The sequence below is a fragment of the Aphis gossypii genome, chromosome 1 (genome assembly GCF_020184175.1).
Source record: "Aphis gossypii isolate Hap1 chromosome 1, ASM2018417v2, whole genome shotgun sequence".
Lineage (NCBI taxonomy): Eukaryota > Metazoa > Arthropoda > Insecta > Hemiptera > Aphididae > Aphis > Aphis gossypii.
Genome location: NC_065530.1, coordinates 7,715,721 through 7,738,445, shown reverse-complemented (window position 1 = coordinate 7,738,445; position 22,725 = coordinate 7,715,721). Strand labels below are relative to the sequence as shown.

The 22,725-nt window shown below is 30.3% G+C and overlaps 1 protein-coding gene across 1 annotated transcript in view; it reads left to right on the top strand.

Annotated features, from left to right (window-relative positions):
- Positions 1 to 2,600: 2,600 nt before the first annotated feature.
- Positions 2,601 to 22,725, top strand: part of LOC114119132 (neuropeptide SIFamide receptor-like) — a 43,545-nt gene continuing 23,420 nt past the window's right edge. Inside the window, exons 1-2 of the mRNA XM_027980613.2 lie at positions 2,601 to 2,883; positions 3,200 to 3,876. Coding sequence (XP_027836414.1) covers positions 3,414 to 3,876 — 463 coding nt within the window. The 5' untranslated portion in view covers positions 2,601 to 2,883; positions 3,200 to 3,413. The remainder of the gene's footprint in view (positions 2,884 to 3,199; positions 3,877 to 22,725) is intronic.

Sequence of the window (22,725 nt, the reverse complement as noted above, 5' to 3'; positions counted from 1 at the left end):
ATAATATTTTAAATAATACTTAGGTTTAAGTAAAATTAATCCGAATATGATTCTACGGTTTACTAGTTGATATTATAATATGTTCTTGTAAATCACGAAAAAAAAATATCTTCAGTCTATGTAGGTTAATATTGTTAATAAGAGGTTAATATTAGGTTACGCCCTTATTGAAAATAGTCATCCTGCTTTTTTATTCGAGTTCTAATAGTTACAATGTAATAACAGTTTTAAATTTTGCATAATATTGGTTTCGTAATATAAAATACATATTATTATGTAAAATTAAGATAAAATATAATTGCTACTTTGTTATATATATAAAAAAAAACATTAGTAAAACGTGTTGTATTATTTTATATCTAGAAAATTTCATACCATTTCAAAAATCAGCTGCGTATTGGACCTTAAGTATCTATATATATATATAAGGATATATTAAATAAAATATTTATTCAGCCAATATTGTAATAGAAAATGTAAAAACTTAATTTATTGTTTTTGAAGTTATGAAATATAAAACAATAAAAACTCTATATTGTCAGTGGCTTTGGTTATTCAGAATTATGAATGTTAGTTTTTTTTTTTTTATTGTTAAAAAAATCAAATATTTTAATATTTATAGAACTTATCAGTTTGAGCAGCCACCTAGTAAGTTTTGAAATCCATTGCTAATATATAATATATATTATAATAAACGACGAATAAATGAGTATTTATTATTAATAAACAATTTAATGAAAATTAGATAGGTATTACGTTGTTCATAATCAAATCAACCGTAACATCTCCGGTTTTAAGTTTCGCTTAAAATAGTGTTCTACCGAAAGGAAGTCTTCCTACGTCCTTTTAAACACCAACCTAGTTATTTCTACTATACCGAGTTTTTTGAAAAAAAAAGCATTTTAGTTTATTCTTTGAATGGTACGTGGATGATTGCACTTATAAAAAAAATTGTAACACTTCACAAAGGACTTATTATTATATGTTGTAATATACGAGTACTTGGTAATTTTATTTTATATCAATATAATATTATGTATAGTATGCTTTATACCAGAGATAGGCAATCCACGGCTGTGATACAATTTTGTGTGTCTCATAAAAAGATGTTATATTTTTGTGACGTTTCAATAATATTTTAATTAATCCATTGTTTAATTATAGCGTCTTTATAAATTATAATTACGTATTAGTATATAATATATAAAATATCAATAGATTTAATAATACAAATATTTACATATATATTATATATGTATAAGTTATTTTTCCTAAAATTTAACCGTTTTTACACAGACGAGTGTTTTGAATATTTCTATGTGCTTATCTGACCCAAAGTTGAAAAAAAGCCTATGTAGTTCAAAAGGCTGCCAATTATTGTTGTAGACAGTTTTATTCAGATCGTGAAAATTTAAACCTTATTCGAATATTATTTTTGCAATAAAATCTTATGATATACTCGTATAATAACTGTATACATCAATTTATTATACACATTATACTGCATAACTCTACGCGCAAACTGCTTAAAACTATTTCCATATAATAAAACACGATAAGTTTGTTTATTGCGTGCAATTTTCAGCGATGTATTCAGTAGTCTTGGGTGTATTGGGTGTAGAGGCTTATTATAGTCGTATCTTGGACTGCGAACGAATCGACGAGGAATGTAAATTGGTTTTACAAATAATTTTATCGAGATTACTGGCTTTTCTTTGGCATTTTTCAACGATTCTCAGTAGGTATTCATTATGACTGTAAAGGGACATAACATCTAAGACGTGTGCGCGTAGGTCAGTGACGTGAAATACCATTTACATTTTATGGGCACAGGATAACTTATTTATTTATTTTTACAATTTAACGGGTATTAACCCCTTTTTAAATTCAAGTACATTGCACTGCAATTTAAATTTAAAAATGTAAGTTGTATTTTTCTATTTTAAAAAAAAAAAAAACTTTATACTGTTTACGGTTTACGTTTATAATTTTACAATTGTTAGTGCGCCGCTTTCAAGGAATTAAGGAGCAAAACATTTTACCTCATATTTAAAAATTGGCAATACATTATTATAGACCGTAAAAACCATAAACTAGCACAGGCTTAGACATTTCCGATCTGCAAGAAGGTGGTATATGGCACTTTTCGAGTGACATAGAAAGCGTTCAACGCAGAGATAAAATTACAATAATAATGAAAACAATACACACACACACTCATAATTATCGGCGGAAAAGCCGATACAATGTGCATCTCTTCGGTCAAAATAAGATAAAAAAAAAAAAAAAGAAAAACATAAGACTAAAAAACGATTGCGAGCGAGATTATCGCTCGCGGAACGGTAACGATATATGGCCTCCTCCCAAGCCGCCTATGTACGCATATACATATAATATACGTATAAATATATTACAATGTGATGTAGCGTGTAAAAAAATAAAAGGGACTACGGTACTGGTGGAGGTGTCTTCCGCTCGTCGTCGCGCAGGCCGGGACAGTATAGCGACGGCCTGTTAGGGGTTGGTCGAAGGGTATCGGAGGGTAGTAGCGGTGGAGGATATACGGCAGCGGAACCGCCCGGGAGTTCCGCAAAACCGAAAACGTACGCACGCCACACGGTCGCCGAGCGCCACGCCGTACGGACGTTTTACCCGCCTAACCGGACGTTAACCCACCTCTGATATTAATCGTAACAATAATATATGCGTCCGTGCACACTTTAATATATATATATTTTTTTTTTATATATTATGTGTTATATTGTGCACGTTTCGAGCTGTCGACGCGTATAGTGACGTAACGTTGCAAGCTACGATTGTGCATTACATCACGGTGCTATCCCGAGATTCAGCAACAGGTATCTGTCCGAAAACACATACTTGGTAAGTAATTGTTGAGTAGATTGCAAAAATATCAAAAATAACAACTATATAGGTATTCTCTTATACTATAATATTTATTTTCCCTCTATTATAATCAATTACATAATCAACATCCACAGCATATAGTGTTCTCGTATCATAGTTTAACTACCCGACATCCGTCGGGATCGACGTGATATAATGAAACTCGTTGATATGGGTACACTTCATGCACACCTGTATAATATTATTGCCCACGTATCTATATAACACGCATTACATTAGGACCTCCCCCTCAAATTTGTATGCCGTATGTTAAAAAATCTACTCTTCGTAGGTACACTGTTTGCAGTGTTGTTCCTGCACACTTATCCGGACGGACGATGATATCATCATTGGCAGCCGGGTAACCCTGCGGCATCGCCGGTGTCCGGTGTAATATTATTATTAACGCTCGTCAATCGATAATAATATACCACCGTAGTTCGAAGGAAAAGGATCAGGAGCGGTGATTAAAGGATCGAGTCGAGGAGTAAACGACCAATAGCAGGATGGTGATCGAACCGGGCCTGATGGACATGCTGGGCAACTCGCTGTTCGACATGCTTGCACCAGTGTCGTCCACCGAGTCCTCGGCCGTAGCGTCCACCGTGTCCGCGCACGGATCCGGTGACGGTTCCGGTGGTCGTGTCGATGGTTCCGGTTCGGCAGTCGATGACGACGAAGACGATGGTTCCGGAATGGGCGGCGGTTCCGGGGCCGGAGGTTCCGGTGGCATCGGCCCCGGCGAGCTCTGGTACAGGCACAGCCCCGCTATGACGGCCGTCTACTGTTTCGCGTATACCATGGTATTCTTGGTCGGATTGGTCGGTAACCTGCTGGTGGTGTCCGTCGTCTGCCGGTCACCCAGGATGCGGAACGTCACTAACTATTTCATCGTAAACCTGGCCGTGGCCGACATTCTGGTGCTCGTCTTCTGTCTGCCAGCCACGCTTTTGTCCAACATCTATGTCCGTAAGTCCTTTTTCGTTTGTTAAGCACAATCCGATTTGCCTCGCGCGATTTGTGTTTCGTACTTTATCGTAAAATATTGTTATTTTGCACGCGTCGTATACATGGTATTATGTGTGTAGACACTTAGCCAGTACTGCGTACTATATTGTTAAGACCGACAAGAACGTGCTCGGAAAACATCAGACGAGTGTCTCTTTTATTCGACGAAATCGTTCTCCCAGTAAAGCGTAAGCGAGATAGGTTTACCACGGGTTGACTATATATTTTTATTTATTTAAATCCAAAAACCAATATTATTCGTTAAATCTGCAAAATACTAGATCTCGTCTTAAATTTTGTAAAAAAAAAATAATATACTACTAATCGTATACAAAGTAACGATGAGATACAATTTAATTATATGATGTATTATAAAAATATGTAATGAAACTAAATTATTCGATACGCCAGTTATAAGTATATAGTTTAAGTATAGGCTGTTATGTTGCGAAAATTATATCCAACGATCAATTAAACGTAAAAATAAATAAACCAATAAACATTGAAAAGTTAAGCGCAAATAACACATTGGAGATTGAAAGTTAATGATAGGAAATAACCGAGGAAATTAACAAAATAACAGTATCGTTAATAAATTTATTCTTCGATGTTTTTAGATTCATTTCAAACTTTTAAATAAAATTAAATTCCCCGTAAAATCTAGAAAATTAAATGAAAAATTATTACTTAGTTTACTCAAAGATTATACTCAATACGTATAATTTATATTTAAAAACAATTTAATTATACATAGTAAAAAGTAATAATGATAATATTTTGTCAGCTATCATATTAATTATATAGTTAATTTACTAAATAACTACTGTTATTATGAAATGTTAACATAAACTTTACAATTTGCAATTTTATTTCATCAGTAATTCACCGGACTTGATCAACCGAATTGAATTTTTTATTATGTTAGTAGTTATAAGGGGAAGAGGTGATTGAGTTACGTGAACTCTCTCTCATAAGTTACCACACCTTATCGACTTGACGAATTGCGCATAGGCAAAAAAGCACATAATGGATACGGTTCGATTATGGTTAATATAAATTCTAGTTGTAAAAACAACGTCTGAAATGGTCAGAAAAGCGTTAATATGGCTTTAAATACGATCGCCTACTAATTAAAGGACAACGTAATTGATTAATGTGTGTGCGTGTGTGAAACTTGGGGTGTTTTAAGCACACGTAATTACGAGTAGAACGGTCCTAATTAATTTTAGTAAACTCTATCTTTGCGTACACGTCGTTAATTTAAAACTCTACTTCCATGTATATGTTATTTATATATATATATATATATAAATATGTAGGTGAAAATAAATGATGATGTTAGCACTCGTCCGTTAGTAATTACTAATTATTATCAAGTAAATTTAATTTGCTTTTACAGTATTATTACTTAAACTAAAATAAGTAATTTATTACAGTGGACAACTGACAACTGTGAACTGACTGATGCCTATTATATTATCCGCCTTTGTTTAAATTATTTATTAATAAAACCAATTTTCACAACGTGTAAAAATGATCGAGAACATCAAGTCATTAACTAAAACAATTCATAATGCTGTTTGATAATTATTCCAAAACAACTATTCAGTTTATCTAATAATCGTAGCAACCAAATAAAATAAAAGCACCGTTTCTTCTATTAGTATATTTTATTTGTAATATAATTACGATACACATGGGACGAGTTTGGAGTTTTCTAAGTTGAAATGATTAGTTTTTAATTAAATTCAAATGATACGAATTCGCAATAATATAATAATAATATGTAACATTTATTGTATACAAAATATTAGCTTTTGTTCTCGTTAGACATGGCCGTCTTTCGACATAGAATTTCATTATTACTGTCCCATAATGGAATTTAAATATAAGCCGACAGGGCGCAGTTTGATTAATTAATAAGTTATAAGTCAGTATAGCGGTTTAAAGCATAACATATTTACAGTCACCTCAAGGACTACGTGTTCGGCGGCCGTGGCGTCATTTAGACCTAGCAAAGTGTACATGTGGCCATTAAAAATTCAAAATTTAAATAATAATTTTCACAGATCTATAAATATTATAAGCGTTTACCATTTTGTCAACCCATTAAAGCTCGGTGGTAAAATTTCCTAATCGCACAGTCAGGATAGGTTAGGGTTTCCAACAATTGTTTTTTAACAAATATACTATTGTTTTTTATTTTTATTTTTTTTTTGACTTGTATTTATTAATTTTTGTATTGACGTAATCAAAAAAGATTTTGTAATGTGGTCCATTTGCAAATAGTTATTTATTAATCTGTCTACAGTTTTAAAATATTAACCCACTTTTTATCATGTACAATAATTATTTGTAATGATCGTGTTGTCCACCTGCTGTATAGAAAGAGCTTATTATATCTAAATATCTATCGATCGCTGAAATACTGTCAATCTACTGAAATTGGCAAACCTAACCTATTATTACTAGTACTATCATTATTTTACATATTTTATAAATCACCAAGTCGGTCGATCGCTTTATACCTAACGTCCTACGTATCATATTTATGGTTACACATTACAGTTGATTACTGTAATTATTATAAAGTTATAATCTAACAAATGTTTGGTACACGCGTAAAACACTCGTTATTTAAGGCGTAAATAATGCATGATGCTAAAATATTCAAAGTAGGTAGTCCAAATTACACCTGTGTCACAAATTGCTATGTGGTTTTAAGTATAATTTCTAATTAAAATCTTTAATTTCGTTCAATGGTTTTATTTATTTTTGTTTTTTAACTTAGTCTAAAGATATGAGGGTAAAAGTGATATTATTTTTGAAGCTAATTAATGTCTTTATTTCAATAACATATACATAATATTATATATTATAATGTTGTACCGTAATTTTTAATTTAGTTAAAAAATTCATAAACATATTTCAATCTTAGTCATAGATAGTATCTCAGTATTTTAATTTAGTAATTATTATTATTTATTACACGGACATTCTTGTTGAATTATTATACTACTATAGATAATGAAGTACCTAATTGTAATATTTATAGTTATAGTATTACTCGAAAATTCCGAGCTTATGTGAATTTACATAATTATTATAATAATAATAATATTTTAATAATTTATTTGTAGATCTGTCATCTTTCGGGTTGGTCAGTCCTGAATTAAGTGCGGCCTTAATTTAATAATAATAAGTACTTATTATTATTTTACTTTTGAAAATACATTTTTTCTAATGATTCGAATCGATAGCTTAATAACTATCTGTTTCACGGTTAAATTAAATGCGTGTAGTATTGTATAATAAGTGAAATTAAAAATTAGTTTCGATCAACAAATAAACAATGAGGTTTTTTCGTTTTTGTCCAAATCATCGTCGCAACTGTCGACAAAGTTGTTATCTCGCCAAACGCGGTATATATTGAGAGCCGATGAACTATTTTACAGGAGTAATAATTTTACTATTATATTTATGTGCACCCATTGTTTTTACTGTCCATATAAACGATACGAGTGTTTTATTTTACAACACTAGTTATACCGGCTATAACGCGAGGGCCATTATTGTAGTTGACAATTTAATTATTTTTCTTGGAAACCGATCCCTGTAGTGTATTCCTATATATTTGTCTTGTGACCGATTACCGTCTAAGCACTGTTGTCGCGGCAAACAACGGGGATGTTCAATAGTTTTCACTCGCCTCCCCTTTTCGTAAAACGAATTATGTATTATACTACTTATTTAAACCAATATACATCATTTTATCGCCGTGTTTAGTCTGTCTTGTGGCACACACTGCACAGATATTACCTATGTTAATGTCCGGCACAACGACTGTGACAACCGTTTATAACACCGTCAATGCCATATCGCCCGTTATGTCGTTTTATGTAATATAGTGACAGTATATAATTTTGTCACAACGCTACGCAATTATATGAATTACGAGGAGGTTGAGTATACGTGCTAATTTCCAGCATAACAATAATATTATCGGAGTTTTTTTTTTTTTGATTTTTTAGTACACCGCACAATTTCGCAGGAAAAAATCTTATAAAACAGGGAGTTCGAATTGCACAGTTTCATCGATGTAAATTCGAGTGACGTCCAATGTATATGTGACTTGTCTTAAAAAAAAAATAAAAAAAATATGTCATATTTAAAAAAACCATGACCTGAATAGTTGCTCGTTTCAAAATGTAGTCCAATCGAAATGTAATAACAAAACCAACGTTCCCCACTATACTGACTGAGTTTATGAAGAAGACACTGTTATTATTTAACTTTTAAACTTGTGTCGGAATATTTAATTTGGAATAAGTTTTTCATTGTATTTCGTTGAAATAAAAAAAATGCATTTTCTTTGTAACGATATTTAAATAATTTATTTACATTGTTTAAAATTTGTTAGCCAACCATACAACCACTATAATAGTATAATGAAATACCTCATTAAAAAATACAAATAATAATCCTCTTTCATTAGTGGCTATCAATCATTTTAAATGTATTTTTTTTTTTTATTGTGTCAAATATGATCATGTACGAAAATACTTTGTACTATAATCCTTTTCAATACTATTGATTTATTAGCCAGTATTATTATTATTATTATTATTATATTTAACAGGAGAATTTAAACACATAAGTATTTCACTCTGTGGGTTTTATGTACAACCTAATTTACTGTTGTGAAATTATCTGCAAATAGATACTATAAGCGATGGACTCGAGCACATGCTACGTATAATTGAATATTATAGTGAAACCTACGGGTTTTTTAATCATTTGACTTAATATTCCAAATTGACGTTTGATTATTAGATGTAAATTACAATTACATAATATTGTTTTACTTATCGTACGGCATTGGATCATTATTGTAGACATTTTAATATAATTAAATTAATGTTTGTTCAGTGAATGCACCAAGAACGTTCTGAGTTAAAAGTTAAATGTATTAATATTGACTCATAAATCAACCTCCGGTGTATCATGATATAAGGAAAAGAAAAATATGTACGTTATTGCAATATTTTTATGAAAACCTTCATGTATTAGAGTTCAGTGTATCGATGAGGAGTTCTGATCAGATAATAATTATTATTATTGTCTGTACATTTTCACAATGTGGCCTATAGTGGCACTATTGAAATACTACTATGGTTTCATTGTTGTAAATGATGCTTGTTTAAATATGAATATAAGTATTTCAAAACCACTGTAGAATATTGTAATATATTTTATATATTTTATACTGTTTGGTGAGTGATAGAATATTGTATACACTACAGGATATTATTAATATGGTAATTAACAATAAATTGTCGATTTGTACTATCGACTTTTGATTTCTAGTGAATTTAATATGATATATAAAAACATTATAAATACATAATACACATACATATATATAAATCATTGTTTTAATAAAGCAATAGATGACACAATATTATCCTCATAATTATTTTACACAATTTTATTATCATTTATGTTTTACTGTTCTGTCAACAAATTAATTCTCAATTCCAAGGAATGTAAGGATTTGTCAACTTTATATTATTGTATTTATTTTGGCATAATACCCACCTAGTTATACAATAGTTATTTTTTAATGACTATATTCTAGTAGTTCACAAAAAGATTAAAAATAATAACTAAAAGTTCACGATAAAAAAATACATTTCAGACTGAAACAATCATTACTTTTTTCATTTTTTAAACCATATATAAATGTACGTAATAAGATATTGATTTTTTTTATCCAAGTAAAAGATTTTAAATATTTGTTATACAACATTTATACAATTTGCAATTTAAATTTGAAAGAACCTGAAAACTGAAAACTGAATACGAGAATATTTTAATTATAATTAAAAAATCAGCTTCAAATGCTAAAATTAATTAATATCACGAATTATGGCGATATTGTTTATTAATTGTTTTCTTATTACAAAATGTGTTATTTTGAAATATGTATCCAAGTTATTTAAAAAAAATATTAAATGTAACATCTTTTTCCAGAAATTATCAAAAAATCAAAGGTATTTATTTTAATAAATTTAATGTGCAATATAGGATAGCTAATGAATTCTAATATACTATATCATACAGATAGAAAGTATAATTAGAATTTATAAATTATTATTGGTACAAAAAGCATATTATATAAGATTTATATAAAAAGTATTCTATATTAGAGCTTTAGAAGCGAGTAATAATTTTTTGAACGAACAAATAGTATTATAATACTAGATTGCAGTTGTCGTAAATCATTAATCTTAATGCAGCTTTTACCGGCGTTTTTATCGTATATGTTGGCCCTAATACAAATTTTCATAATATTTTATGTCTGTTAACGCAGAAAAGCGTTTGTGTAAAAGAGACTAAACAAATAAAATATCTCGATGATAAAGCTTAATATTTTATTGACTGTATTATATTAAATTACGATTACAACAGTAGCAAATATTTAACAACTCGATATAATTTAACACGTTTATGGCAGATCGTCCCCAGTGACTGTACAGTTTCATCGTTTAAAACCACAAATTATTATATCCCAAATAATATAATCGGACGAGCAGACGACTGTTAGAAACGTCAAAAGTTTTCACGGGTCGCGTGAAATCGAATATACAGCCGCCACAATACCGTTAATTGATTTTCATTCAAACACGAATTTAACGAGTTTTGATATACACGACGTAGAGGTGTTTTTGCGCAGCTTTTCTCCGGTCATATAGTCATGCCAAATAACGTTGTCATAGTATATTATTATAACGTAATATTTCGTACATTTTTTTTGGCACGACCATCGCTCTACGGTACGGTTTATCAAAGGTCACGGCCAAAACGCCAGATTTCCCGCTCGACTTCACGGTCGCTCGAAAACCGGACGGCGAAAGTCACGTGTGTCTTAGGAACGGCACGTCCGTTTACATTTCGATGTCAGCTGAGTGTGACGAGCCGTGTTGCGATCGGCCCGAAGGAATAGCTCCACGACGTTAGGTCAGAACACGAACCTCTGGCTGCAGGTAATAATAATAATAATAATAATGGTTAGCTTACTATTATACGACCCACGCAGTGCTGTTTTACGTATCGTTATAGGTTCGCGTGTTGTGCAGCGATATAATATTGTTATAATGCGATTATGTGTTATACTGTACTTGGATATATATATATATAACGACGGTGGCGGCCAGATGAAATCGCGTTTTGGGGGCGGGGGTAGTGTTCTCGCGTTGTAAAGTGCCCGACTCGTGTTTGCCGCGGGCCGTCTAGCGGGACGGGGCGAAATTTATTCGGCATCGGCGGAGAGGGATTATGTAAGTAAATTGCGAACACACCGCGCTAGACGTTCGGAACGCGTTGAGCGGATAGGAGGAGCACGTTACCTGCTATAAATTATTTTCCTATGAAAACGACAAACGCAGACGGTATAACGTCTAATAAACGAAAATATTATAAAACGGCGTGAAACAGGAATAAATGGTATATACTATTCGAAAATATAACACCTCTGCCGTGTTCAGGAACCCTCGAGGCATCTAAACACTAATGATATTTTCTGTTGAATGGCGATGTGAATATTTTTAAATACGGGCTGAAATTTTTCTTTTATTTCCGTGCACTAAAGTGAAGTTTTTAATTATGAGTTTATGGTCATGTTTAGAACGGCGCATAATATTATATTATTATTACGGCATGACAGTTTCGAAAGAATCGCATAAACACAAAACCCGTAAATGAAAATAATAACGGTGTCGCGGAATTAACTGCAAGCGTAAAATAAGCTGTCAATCTAATACATTTTATTACAAATTAAAGAAACAAAACGTACCATAGAATATGAATCCCACATCTTCTATGAATATTCAACAGAATTCAACACGTTAAATTATATAGGAACAGATTTGACGTCTACATAATACAGCAGTTAGCGGTGTGTGTTTATGTTTGGGGAAGAGAATAAGGGATGATTTATTGCGGTGGGTCTTCGCTGCATAACTGTTACGTTGCCAAATTTCCATGTGTGAGTATACCCTAGCAAATGACGGATAATGTATTAAACTACTCTATTGTTGATCTACGACACGATTTATCATTTCATTTTGTCCTTTTTATATATATATATACGTATATATTTTTTTTATTTGGAAACGCATTATTCACGACTTTGAAGAACATTACTGTACAATGTACACGGTATTCTACAATAAGTAGCTTAATTACTCGACGTGAAACGGATGTTGTTTGTTTAATGCGACGTGTGTTTTTTTCAACATATTTTGTACGATTAAATATTTACTTTCATCGTTTTCTACATTCGGTGCTCTAATATCAATTTGTGAATCATAATTTCGCTTTGGAGACCAATGTCGTGTTAATAGAAGAGAATACTTCGAGTGTAAAAAGTATGACACTGTAGATAATCGAGTGGTTCGCTAATAGCGCTATGATAAAATTAGAAAGCGACATATGAGTTATTGCATTCAAAAAATAAAATCCCTATGATTTGACTAAAACGAATATTTGTTTATTTTTCTTTGACATTATTCATCAGTTATCACTGTGCTCTCTCAAAAATAAAAAATGCTGGCAGACTCAAAAAATTACCTTTCTAAAGTATCCACCATCTGTGTTCAATCCCTAATCTAGGGAAAACTTTTTAAGCTTTTTACTGCTCCCAATAGTGTATTCGGAAATACACCCTAAAAACTGATACGTCAATTTCCCAATGCATCATTTCAAAACCAATAGCTCTCTGACAACACTCGAGTGTCTAAGCAAAAAAATACTTGTCATAAACGAAAATGTTGTTTGTAGTATATACGTATGTGTCGAAAATTATTGTGTTATTATTTTTTTATTTTTTTAGTAAAATATAATACACACCCTTAAACCACCTTAATTTTACAACAAACACCTTCGTGATTTATTAGGTTGGATCCGCCCTATTTCTAAGTTATCAGAATAGTCAGGAAAATCCAAAAGTTTTTGATTGATGAAGCTGACACTTTGATGGATCTTTCCTGTATTGTTCGATAAAAATTATAGCTAATAGATTATTGATACCTGACAATTATATTTTGTTAATAATATAAGACATCGTGATCAATATTAGTTTTAATTTCTAAAATATCACAATGAACTTCCCAAAGTTTTGATTATTGCTTTAAAAAATAGTTATAAAACATGAATGTATTATTACAAAGAAATTATTTGAAAAATATTTCAATGTTATATTATCTTCGTTTTTCTCTAATACGTATTGTATTGCTCTCGTTACGTGACAGACTGTTCTAAAAGAGGTTTATTAAGTTTATTTTAATTTGAAATTTAATACATTAAGCTATTATAATATCTTCAACGGGTTTGAAAAATACAAAGTAACGCAAAAACAAAAAAATATAATAAAAAAAAAATATATTCACTGCTACTTCAAATAAATATTATAATATGGAGTGAAAAAAATAACTCCGAAACGGTCAAATTCCACTCTAAATGTATTATGTAAAACACTCAAGAAAATATTATTCTAAGCTTACAGAAATTGCAAACCATAGGTTTAGTAATATAGCCGTATCATTTTATTTATTTTTTTTGAATTCTGTTTCACCACCGATCAATAAAGTAATATCAGGTTAGTATTATACATGTATAATATACTAATATCTATTTTAATTTTTATAACTTTCGATCGGTCGGTAACGTACACGGCTTTTAAGCGAGTAAAAAATATAAGTCGCCCACAGTACAATGCACAAATTATGTTATCATTTTATTATTACCTATAATAATATTACGACCACGAAATATGTGAATAAACGTCGATATGATAATATTACACATAACATAATATAACATAATATTATACGCATCACACTCTCAAGTCAAGTGTTTTATTATTGTAAACCTTAGACCGGCCGATTTGTCCGATACGATTATTTATCGTATAAACTCCGTCTTGGCTCGGACAGATTGGCGGATCGGTGCAAAAATGTTTCTGTTCCCGACGTGCACGCTCAATATAAAAAAAAAGCTCGTCAAACGCTGCGTAAACGCGTAAACGCGTAAATTTGTCTTCGGGGGCGTTATATAGCTACAAATATCTAATTGAATTTAACAAATAACTCTTTTGCGTTCGAGATCGTGACGTTTTAATTCGGCGGGTCTCGAGTAGATTTATCGCCCGAGCGGCTATATCGTTTGAGATTAACCTTGTCCTACACAGTTTTCATTTTCGTTACCGGAAAATACAAATACACGCGAGTAAGGAATAAACCATTTCTTGTAGTGTAATGTATACACATCGGTTATTAAATCACGTTAATACGCGATACTTGACCACTTGATTTGATGGCCTCGTTTGATTCGTCGCACAACATAAAATATTATAATAATTTTCTTGTTTTAATATAGTTTTTATTTGATTTGATTTTTACTGCGTTCGGAATTTATTACTATTTATTAGTTATTAAACTTATTCTACATATTATTATAGAGATTATCAATCATTATAAATTGTCCGCATAGACACTTAATAAACTTCGACGACACATTTATGTCTTTGCTTAATACAATACTATTATTATTATTATTATATTAATGTGTGCAGTATTATTGTGCCATGTTTAAAGTTATGGTCGTTTATACCATCGTGTAAATCTAATCTATATGGTTAGTCGTCGGTGCACATTTCTATACCTAATATTTTCCTTTAGTTTTATTTCTTTATTTTTTTATTACGCTCATGTAAATATAGGCACTTTAGACTATTATTGCGAAGGACCATTATACTTACTGCACATTTGCGTAATATCGGTATGACTTCAACTATATTATTATATCATATACACACCACACGATTATGAGTTTCTATGACTACAACTATGAGGTATTGAGGTCAAATAATATTCTATTTACACCGACCATAGTATTAGTTTGTACAGAGTGGTCCAACTTGATATTATACAGTATAAAAATAACTGTATTTATTGAGTGAGAGCAAAGCGGCACTATTCTGATCATTTAAACTTTAAACGCTTTTAAGATATAAAAAAAGAAGCGGGTAAAAATCCAGTTTCGTGACACAAATTATGTACAAAAAAAAAAAAATGTTTTCATCTTCTTACCAAAGACTGTCCAAGTATACTTACGTTTTATTCATGTTGTATTTCAAAACTTTTATAATATTTATTGTTAATATTGTCATAAATTATTATTTTTTTTTAATATTTAAAATGTACATAATGTACCTACATATAATATTAAAAAGATTTAACCAACTCCCAAGGAGGGAGCATCACTGAAATCGCTCCCTTCTCGCCATCGCCACTGCATTACTTTAATATTTAAATATTTACATTAAAAAAAAAAAAAAGCGTTAAGCCTTGGGTCATAAAATGTAAATTATAGGCAATTGTTAAAAAAAAAAAAAATAATAATAACTTTAAAACTTAAAGATCACTACAACGAAAAATTGTGAAATGTAGGGTTAATTTTATTTGAAAACGTTTTGTTTTAAATTCTCAAAATTTGTTTTTTTCAAAACTATAAAGGTTTATCGAGAAAATCGGTGTGGATGGTTCTATGGGTCGCTCTGTAGATATAATATATGTACAATTTGTACGCGTGCATACGGTTCGTATTGTAATACAGCTCAATTATCTATCATAAGTATGAAACTACATAATAGACAAGTTGTGATGGTAGTGGGATTCTACGAATGGGCATACTGTTATGCAGGTCAGATTATGACCCTAAGCGCAAAGATCATATTATATTATACACAATATAATATCCCATCGATCATTATTCAATATGGTTTTACACTGGCATTCTGGCATCTCATTAAAAATATTATATTACGCAATTGTCCGTCCACCGTCGTTCGATTTGGATATTCGCATTATCTTTATGATTGCGTATATATATAAAAAAAAAAAAACTTGTTGTGCATAATATTTCGATACGAGCTGCTTTGTTTTCGGTTGATGACTGAAAATTCAAAAGTCTTACGATCCTACAGATTATGGAAACACGATATAAAACTACCCAGGGTTGTATAACGCGTGAAATGATAAGATCGAAAAAGTAAATGTCTCGAGACGTTCTTTCCGTTAGCCAGATACTTGTAACAGCACAGTAGCAGGTGCAATATTCCTGCACGACAGCCGATCGAGCAACGACCGAGGTTACCATAAGCATGTCTCAAAACGCGCACCGTCTGGGTTTACTTGAATTTGTAAAAAAAAAAATAAATCGTTCGAATTTTATTGCGTAATGGATATATTGGCTATAAATTATTATTGTCAGACATAGGAATATTTATTTCTTTTATAACGCTATTTTATAAGGATTTCATCACATAATATTATTATATTTCATACCGTAAGGATAATATAAATGGCATGCACGTTCTATGTATATATAATAATAATATGTGAAAAATAGTGTACACGATGTGGAAGATGATCGGGTCTTATTTTCTTAACCAATAACACAATGGTGTACATTTTTTTTTATATAATATGTGATTATTTTATTATTCTGGAATACATGTTTTGGAAAAAGGAACCCCTACATAACTTTTATATAGGCATTTTATCGGTTATAAATTGAACGCGGAAGTTCCTTTGGGAGTCATTTTTGGAATTCAGCTACTGCAGTAGTATTTGAAGAAATGTCTAAAAGTTTCTTACAAATTACAAAATCGTTGTCATACCAAATTAGTTTCGAACAAAATACGAGTATCATATTTTAATTATTTTGTTCTTATTTGGAAAGTAAATATTTTATCTTAAAGACTATAAACTTTAGAAATTGAGCTGTTATACTTATTTAAATATTTTCAAACCCAACTATTTCACGAAAAAATTCAACTATTCTTAGTTATGGTATAAATAGAGCTTTAGGGATTCAAAAATTAAGTTTATATTTATAAGCTTGATGATTTAATTTTATAAGTATTTCATCATAAAAAATTAAATTATAACTTAAACATTTTTTTTTTTTTACAGAAATCACTTTTTAGTAGATAGATATTTGTATTTCAATCTACAGACTTCTAGTAGCAAATTGTGTCTAGTTTTTAAATGAGGAGGGTAAGACACGGAATAATAGAAAGGTACAGTACAAAAAAGAATTGGGGAGAATAAAAAATACATTTTTTATATGAGATTTAATTTAAAAATATTTTAAATCTTTTTGATATATTTAAAATAATTTAAATTTTACATGTTGTATGAAAATTTAAAAAAATTGAATGTAAGATTCTTCACATGGTTTTTTTAAAGTTATATATAAATTCCTAAAATAGTCAAATTTCTTTTTATAATTATTATTTGAATTTCAAATTTTAAAGAAATACTGGATTTTAAAAGAGCTGCTGATAGATTTACGAATAGACTCTAACTAAATTTCATGGTACATTATATGTTAAAATTAAAATAATTTATATAATTTCAAGAACGCGATTTTTGCTAACTCTGCACGTGTTCCGCAATATCAAAATCGCTTTCAACACGGGCCAATAGGTTATGTGTTAAAATCTAAAATGTTGGTAATTATTATACTCTCCAACCATCGATAAAAACGTGCACACGTAATCGTTACTATAATATAATACAATCGGGAAATAATGACGTTATATACGCGGATTTAGATTAACCGGGAAAACAACCCGCCGAGTAGACCTTTTATGGTCGGTTCCCTGGAAAGGTCGTAAACCGGCCCCCATTTATATGGTCGAGGAGCAGTTTGACATTTCGCCGTCCAGTTTCTATATACGTATGGGATTTAATTTCCATGCATGCACGCGCACTTTAATACAATAATCAATATTATGAAAATATTATATTGAGCACTTAGTCGGTTCTTTTTTTTGGGGTTTTTTTTTTTTGTTTTGTTTTGTTTTGTTTTTAAATCGCACATGCAGGAAACTGATTCATCAGTGGTTACCAAACGTGATTTTAGATATAGTAAAAAAGAATATTATCGTATTTCGAAATTGATATGTATACACGCAATAAAGTATAAATAACAAATATATTGCACGAAGATATCGTCAATAAAACAAACCGAGGAGACACAACGATAATAATACCACAATATACATATACACATATTAAACTGTATACGCACAGTGATGAAAAATCGGTGTAAAAACGCAAAATGTGGCGACGTCAATAAAAACTGGTAGAAAATTTATCGAAAAGTCGTCGGGGCGCCGATTTAATAATAACATAACGATGCGCCGCCGCCGCCGTCGTAATCAATGTTGAGAATAGATAACGAAAATTTCATCTAGATAAGATACAGATAATTTTATAAAAATTTATCTAGATACAGATAAAGATAAATTCATTTCACATTTATCTAGATAAGATAAAGATAATCTAATTTTTATCTAGATAATATTATAGATAAAACCAATTTTTAGTATATTTAAATAACAAATGTACTTACTACTTATATAATAAATTAATAAACAGTAAATCGAACAACAAAATATTAAAAATAGACTGTAAAAACTGTCGCCATCGTCTGCACGACGCACGGCGATAACACAGAATATTATACAACATAACAATAATAATATTTAAAAACACTATGGAATTAATAAATAATAATAGTTCTTACTTTGTATTTACTATTTATAATATTTGTTGCAATATTCACATATCACACTATATTATAATAATATATTGATTGTTGACAGCAATTATTATAGAATATTATAACTATATTTTTAGTTACTATTTCGTAAATGAGTTTAACTTAAAATGTTATTTGAAAAATATTAACAAACTATGATAGAACTTCTATCATTAATAACACAGATTTTATATTTTATACTGAAACAATTTAACACAATAGTCAACAGTCACCACTCAGTATTCAGTTAACTAAAGGCTGCTGAATGCCGATTTCATACGCGCGCGCACAACCGGTCTTTGCAGTCTTATCTTTTCGTATAGAAAGCTATTTTTAGTGTTATAACTTACGAGTTTTTCCAAATATAAAGCCTACGCGAATCATTGAAATCGTCATCAACGTTAACCGTCAATAACACCCTTGATTACTAGATTATTAATAGATACTAGTAGAATCTCTATTAAGTCACTCTGGGTACTAGTATTAATAAATATGCAAGGCTGGGCAAGTTAATGATTTTTTTTAACTCAGTTAAGTTAAGTTAAAAATTTTTTGTTCAATTAAATTAAAAGTTAAGTTAATTTATTTTTTTAATACATCAATTAAATTTAAAGTTAAGTTAACACATTTTTGCTAAATTAACTTCAATTAATAAGTTAAGTTAAAAAAGTCAAGTGGCACTCGGGGACTGCCGCGATAAAGCTATTGCAGTATTACATATTAACACGAAATAAGAAGTTAATAAAATTTAATAAAAAAAATAATAATAATAATATAATATAATATTATTATATTATTATATTATTTTTATTATTATACTGTATATCGTCGCTGAAACTGCAACACCGCATATCTCAAGATTTGACAAAATGCATTTGTTTTGTTGGTAGATAACAGTGAATAATATTAAACTAAAATAATAAATAAATGATAACGATTATTATTATTATTATTTTATTTTCGGTAACCATGGTAACAATTAACGGGTAACGGTCACGCTTTTTCGTTACGAAAAATATATTTTCAGTCACCACGCCTGCGATAAAAGCTATGCAATAGCTTAATAATAAAAAAAAAAAAATTCATTAAAAAAGGTTTTAAAATAAGTGAAAATTATTATTAGTATTTTTGTAATAAAATGATAATCGATAATCATAAAAATTATAGAATAAGATATAAATAAATATTAAGTAATAATAACAATAATAATAATCTGGTATTATTAAATATTTAAATGTGACTTCGTGAACTCGTAGCTATTGACATATCTTATATAATATGGTCATACGGCCATACGGGCGGTTAAATACTTAAATGTCACATTGTTACAATGTTATCTTTATATTATTATTATTATTTTAATATAATATTAGTATACTAGCCATTACTAGCCCTCCGTGCTATTTATAGGAATAATTACGAAAATATCTTTCTTTTTTTCCAACAATATTTTATAATATTCTATGAATTTTAAATCGACGAATCGTTATAGACTAAAGTATATTCTAGATAAAACAAAAATCCAAAATTAACTTAATTGGTAATATTAAAAAAGTAGAAGTTGATTTTAAGTTAACGTAAATATAAATGAGTTAAGTTAAAGTTAAGTTAATTAAAATAGCGAACTAGTAAGTTAAGTTAATAAGTTAAAATTAACTTAACTTTTAACTTAACTTTTAACTTATTAACTCGTTAATGCCCAGCCTTGTAAATATGAATATATTATTCATTAAAAATGTTTACGATTTAAATAACTTTATCTAGATAAATTTATCTAGATAGGTAAATTTCTCATCTAAGATAACCAATAGATAAATAGCACACTAGTTATCTAGATAAGATAATAGATGAGTAATTTTGTATCTAGATAATTATCTAGATACATATATCTAGATAAGTCTCAACACTGGTCGTAATGATGATGGTCTGGAGCCTTTTCTTCTTTGATGTTGATTTGTGCTGTGGGGGGGGGGTTCGGGGGTAGTCACAGCTGACTGTTGCTATCGGCGATTGGGTTTTAGCAAGTTTTCTCCCCAAAGTCGACAGTAATATAATAATAAACTATATGCAACTGTAGTCGTCATTATTTTTATTATTATACTACCCAGTTGATATTCTTTCGATATTCACTGTTCCTTTGTCGTCCTTATTTAAATATGATATACTATTATACAGGATCGACGATTTATTTTTGTTGCTACCCCACCGCTAGTCATTATCGAGCGTTTCCGCCGTACAGACATTTCCTCGGCCCACGTCACTCTAGATACCTATGAATGTAATAATATACAATGTATATAACATTATGTATACAACTTCCGCCGCATTTACTTCCTATTTTCAGCGTTCCGTCAGCATCTGAGTTTATTGACCGGATGTGCGTGCGGGGTGGTGCCACAACCCCACACCACGACGGCTATTCGCTCTCTCTCTCTGTCACGACATTGCGATCTTCGTTTTGTTACCGGAAACACGATTGCCTTGATCCTATCGTACTATGTGGGGTTCGTGAAATTTCCGGAAGAATGTATTATATCGGGGAAGCCAGTAGAGGGTTGTCCGAAAATATTTGACGATTTTGTTGGCACAAGAAATCTCAAAACAAATATGAATAAATGGAAAACGATAAAAAACAGACACCGACAAATGAAGATAGAAAAATGTAAACAGGTTAAGACTGCACATTTTGTATGATGTAACGATATGATTAGCGTTGTTTAATGTATAAGATACCTATACTAGAAAGATTTAATTTTTATACTCATCACGTTATAGTATGATTATGTTTTCAATATTATAACTGTTGGCTGTTAAAAATAATTAATATAATTACATGAATGATTACCTAGCAAAAATTTGGCCACTAAATCTAAAACCAATTTGAGCGTATAGTTTGTGTGGGAATTTGGATTTCCTATAATTCTGTCACTTACTTTTGCACTTCTATTCTCAAAATTATAATTACGACTCGTCAAATTTCGTTACGTCCCGATCAAAACAAAAATTACTAAAATATTGTTTAGGTATATTAGTTCATCGTGTTGTAACACAATAAGCTATCGAAACATCTGCTTATAAACACCTCCCATTGCGAAAGTCTGAAGCCGTCTCTGCAATGTAATGGACATCGGATATTTTGAAATATTTTATTCAAAAAATACTTGCACGCTTACAACAAATATAACGAGTAGAGTACCTACTAATTATTTCCCTCGATTTATGTCCGTTAAGCAAGGTTGGTATATGTGTACACATTATTAAATTATATACAATATAATATTTTTTGTATCATGTTTTTTTTGTAAAAATTCTGTTCCTATAATTATTTGATATAACAAATTATAGCAATACCCTCTGGTAATTATTTAAAAAAAATTCAAATCTTTTTTACTCATTTTCCAAGAATTTCTAAACTCGCTTAATAATTGTACACAAGAATGTACTACACGCGTATTATGATATTTTTTAGAGCTTTTTTACGAGCCATTTTTCATCGTTTCTGCTGGTTTTAAAAAGAGTAGGAAAGCGCTGCTTATAATAATTATTGTGTTTGTACGGTTATTGTTATCCACGGATTCAATGCTCTTTTATTGTTATTTGAACAGATAGGTTATCAATAACAATAATAATAATAGTGTAGGTATCCTCACCGTACGCGATTTCAAGTACTCGTGTTGGTTTTAATTACGATAGGGTAATGATAATAAATAATAATAGTGCGCCTCGAACCCTATACCGTCCCAAATCCAAATCACCCAAACGAAATCCGTTATTATTATATTTTTTTTTTTTTGCAAATTTCACGTTTTTCTCGGCCACGACTTAAAAGAAATGGTAGGTAAAATCAAACGAATCGGTTGTGTTTTTGGTTTATTCGGCGTTTGGTGCGGACGTGATTCGTGCACGGCGCTTGCGTGACGAACTTTTAAAACCGTGGCGGCCTATATAATAGTAATATGTATTGTACACGACCGTTTATTATAAAATATGCACACATATTTATATACGTGTTGTGAGTATAATAATAGTATGAATATGTTACGATGTACAATGTGTATACGGTCGACCAATTATTATTGGTTTAATTCTATTGATATCTGTATGACAATAAATCATTATTATTGCCATTTGAATGTT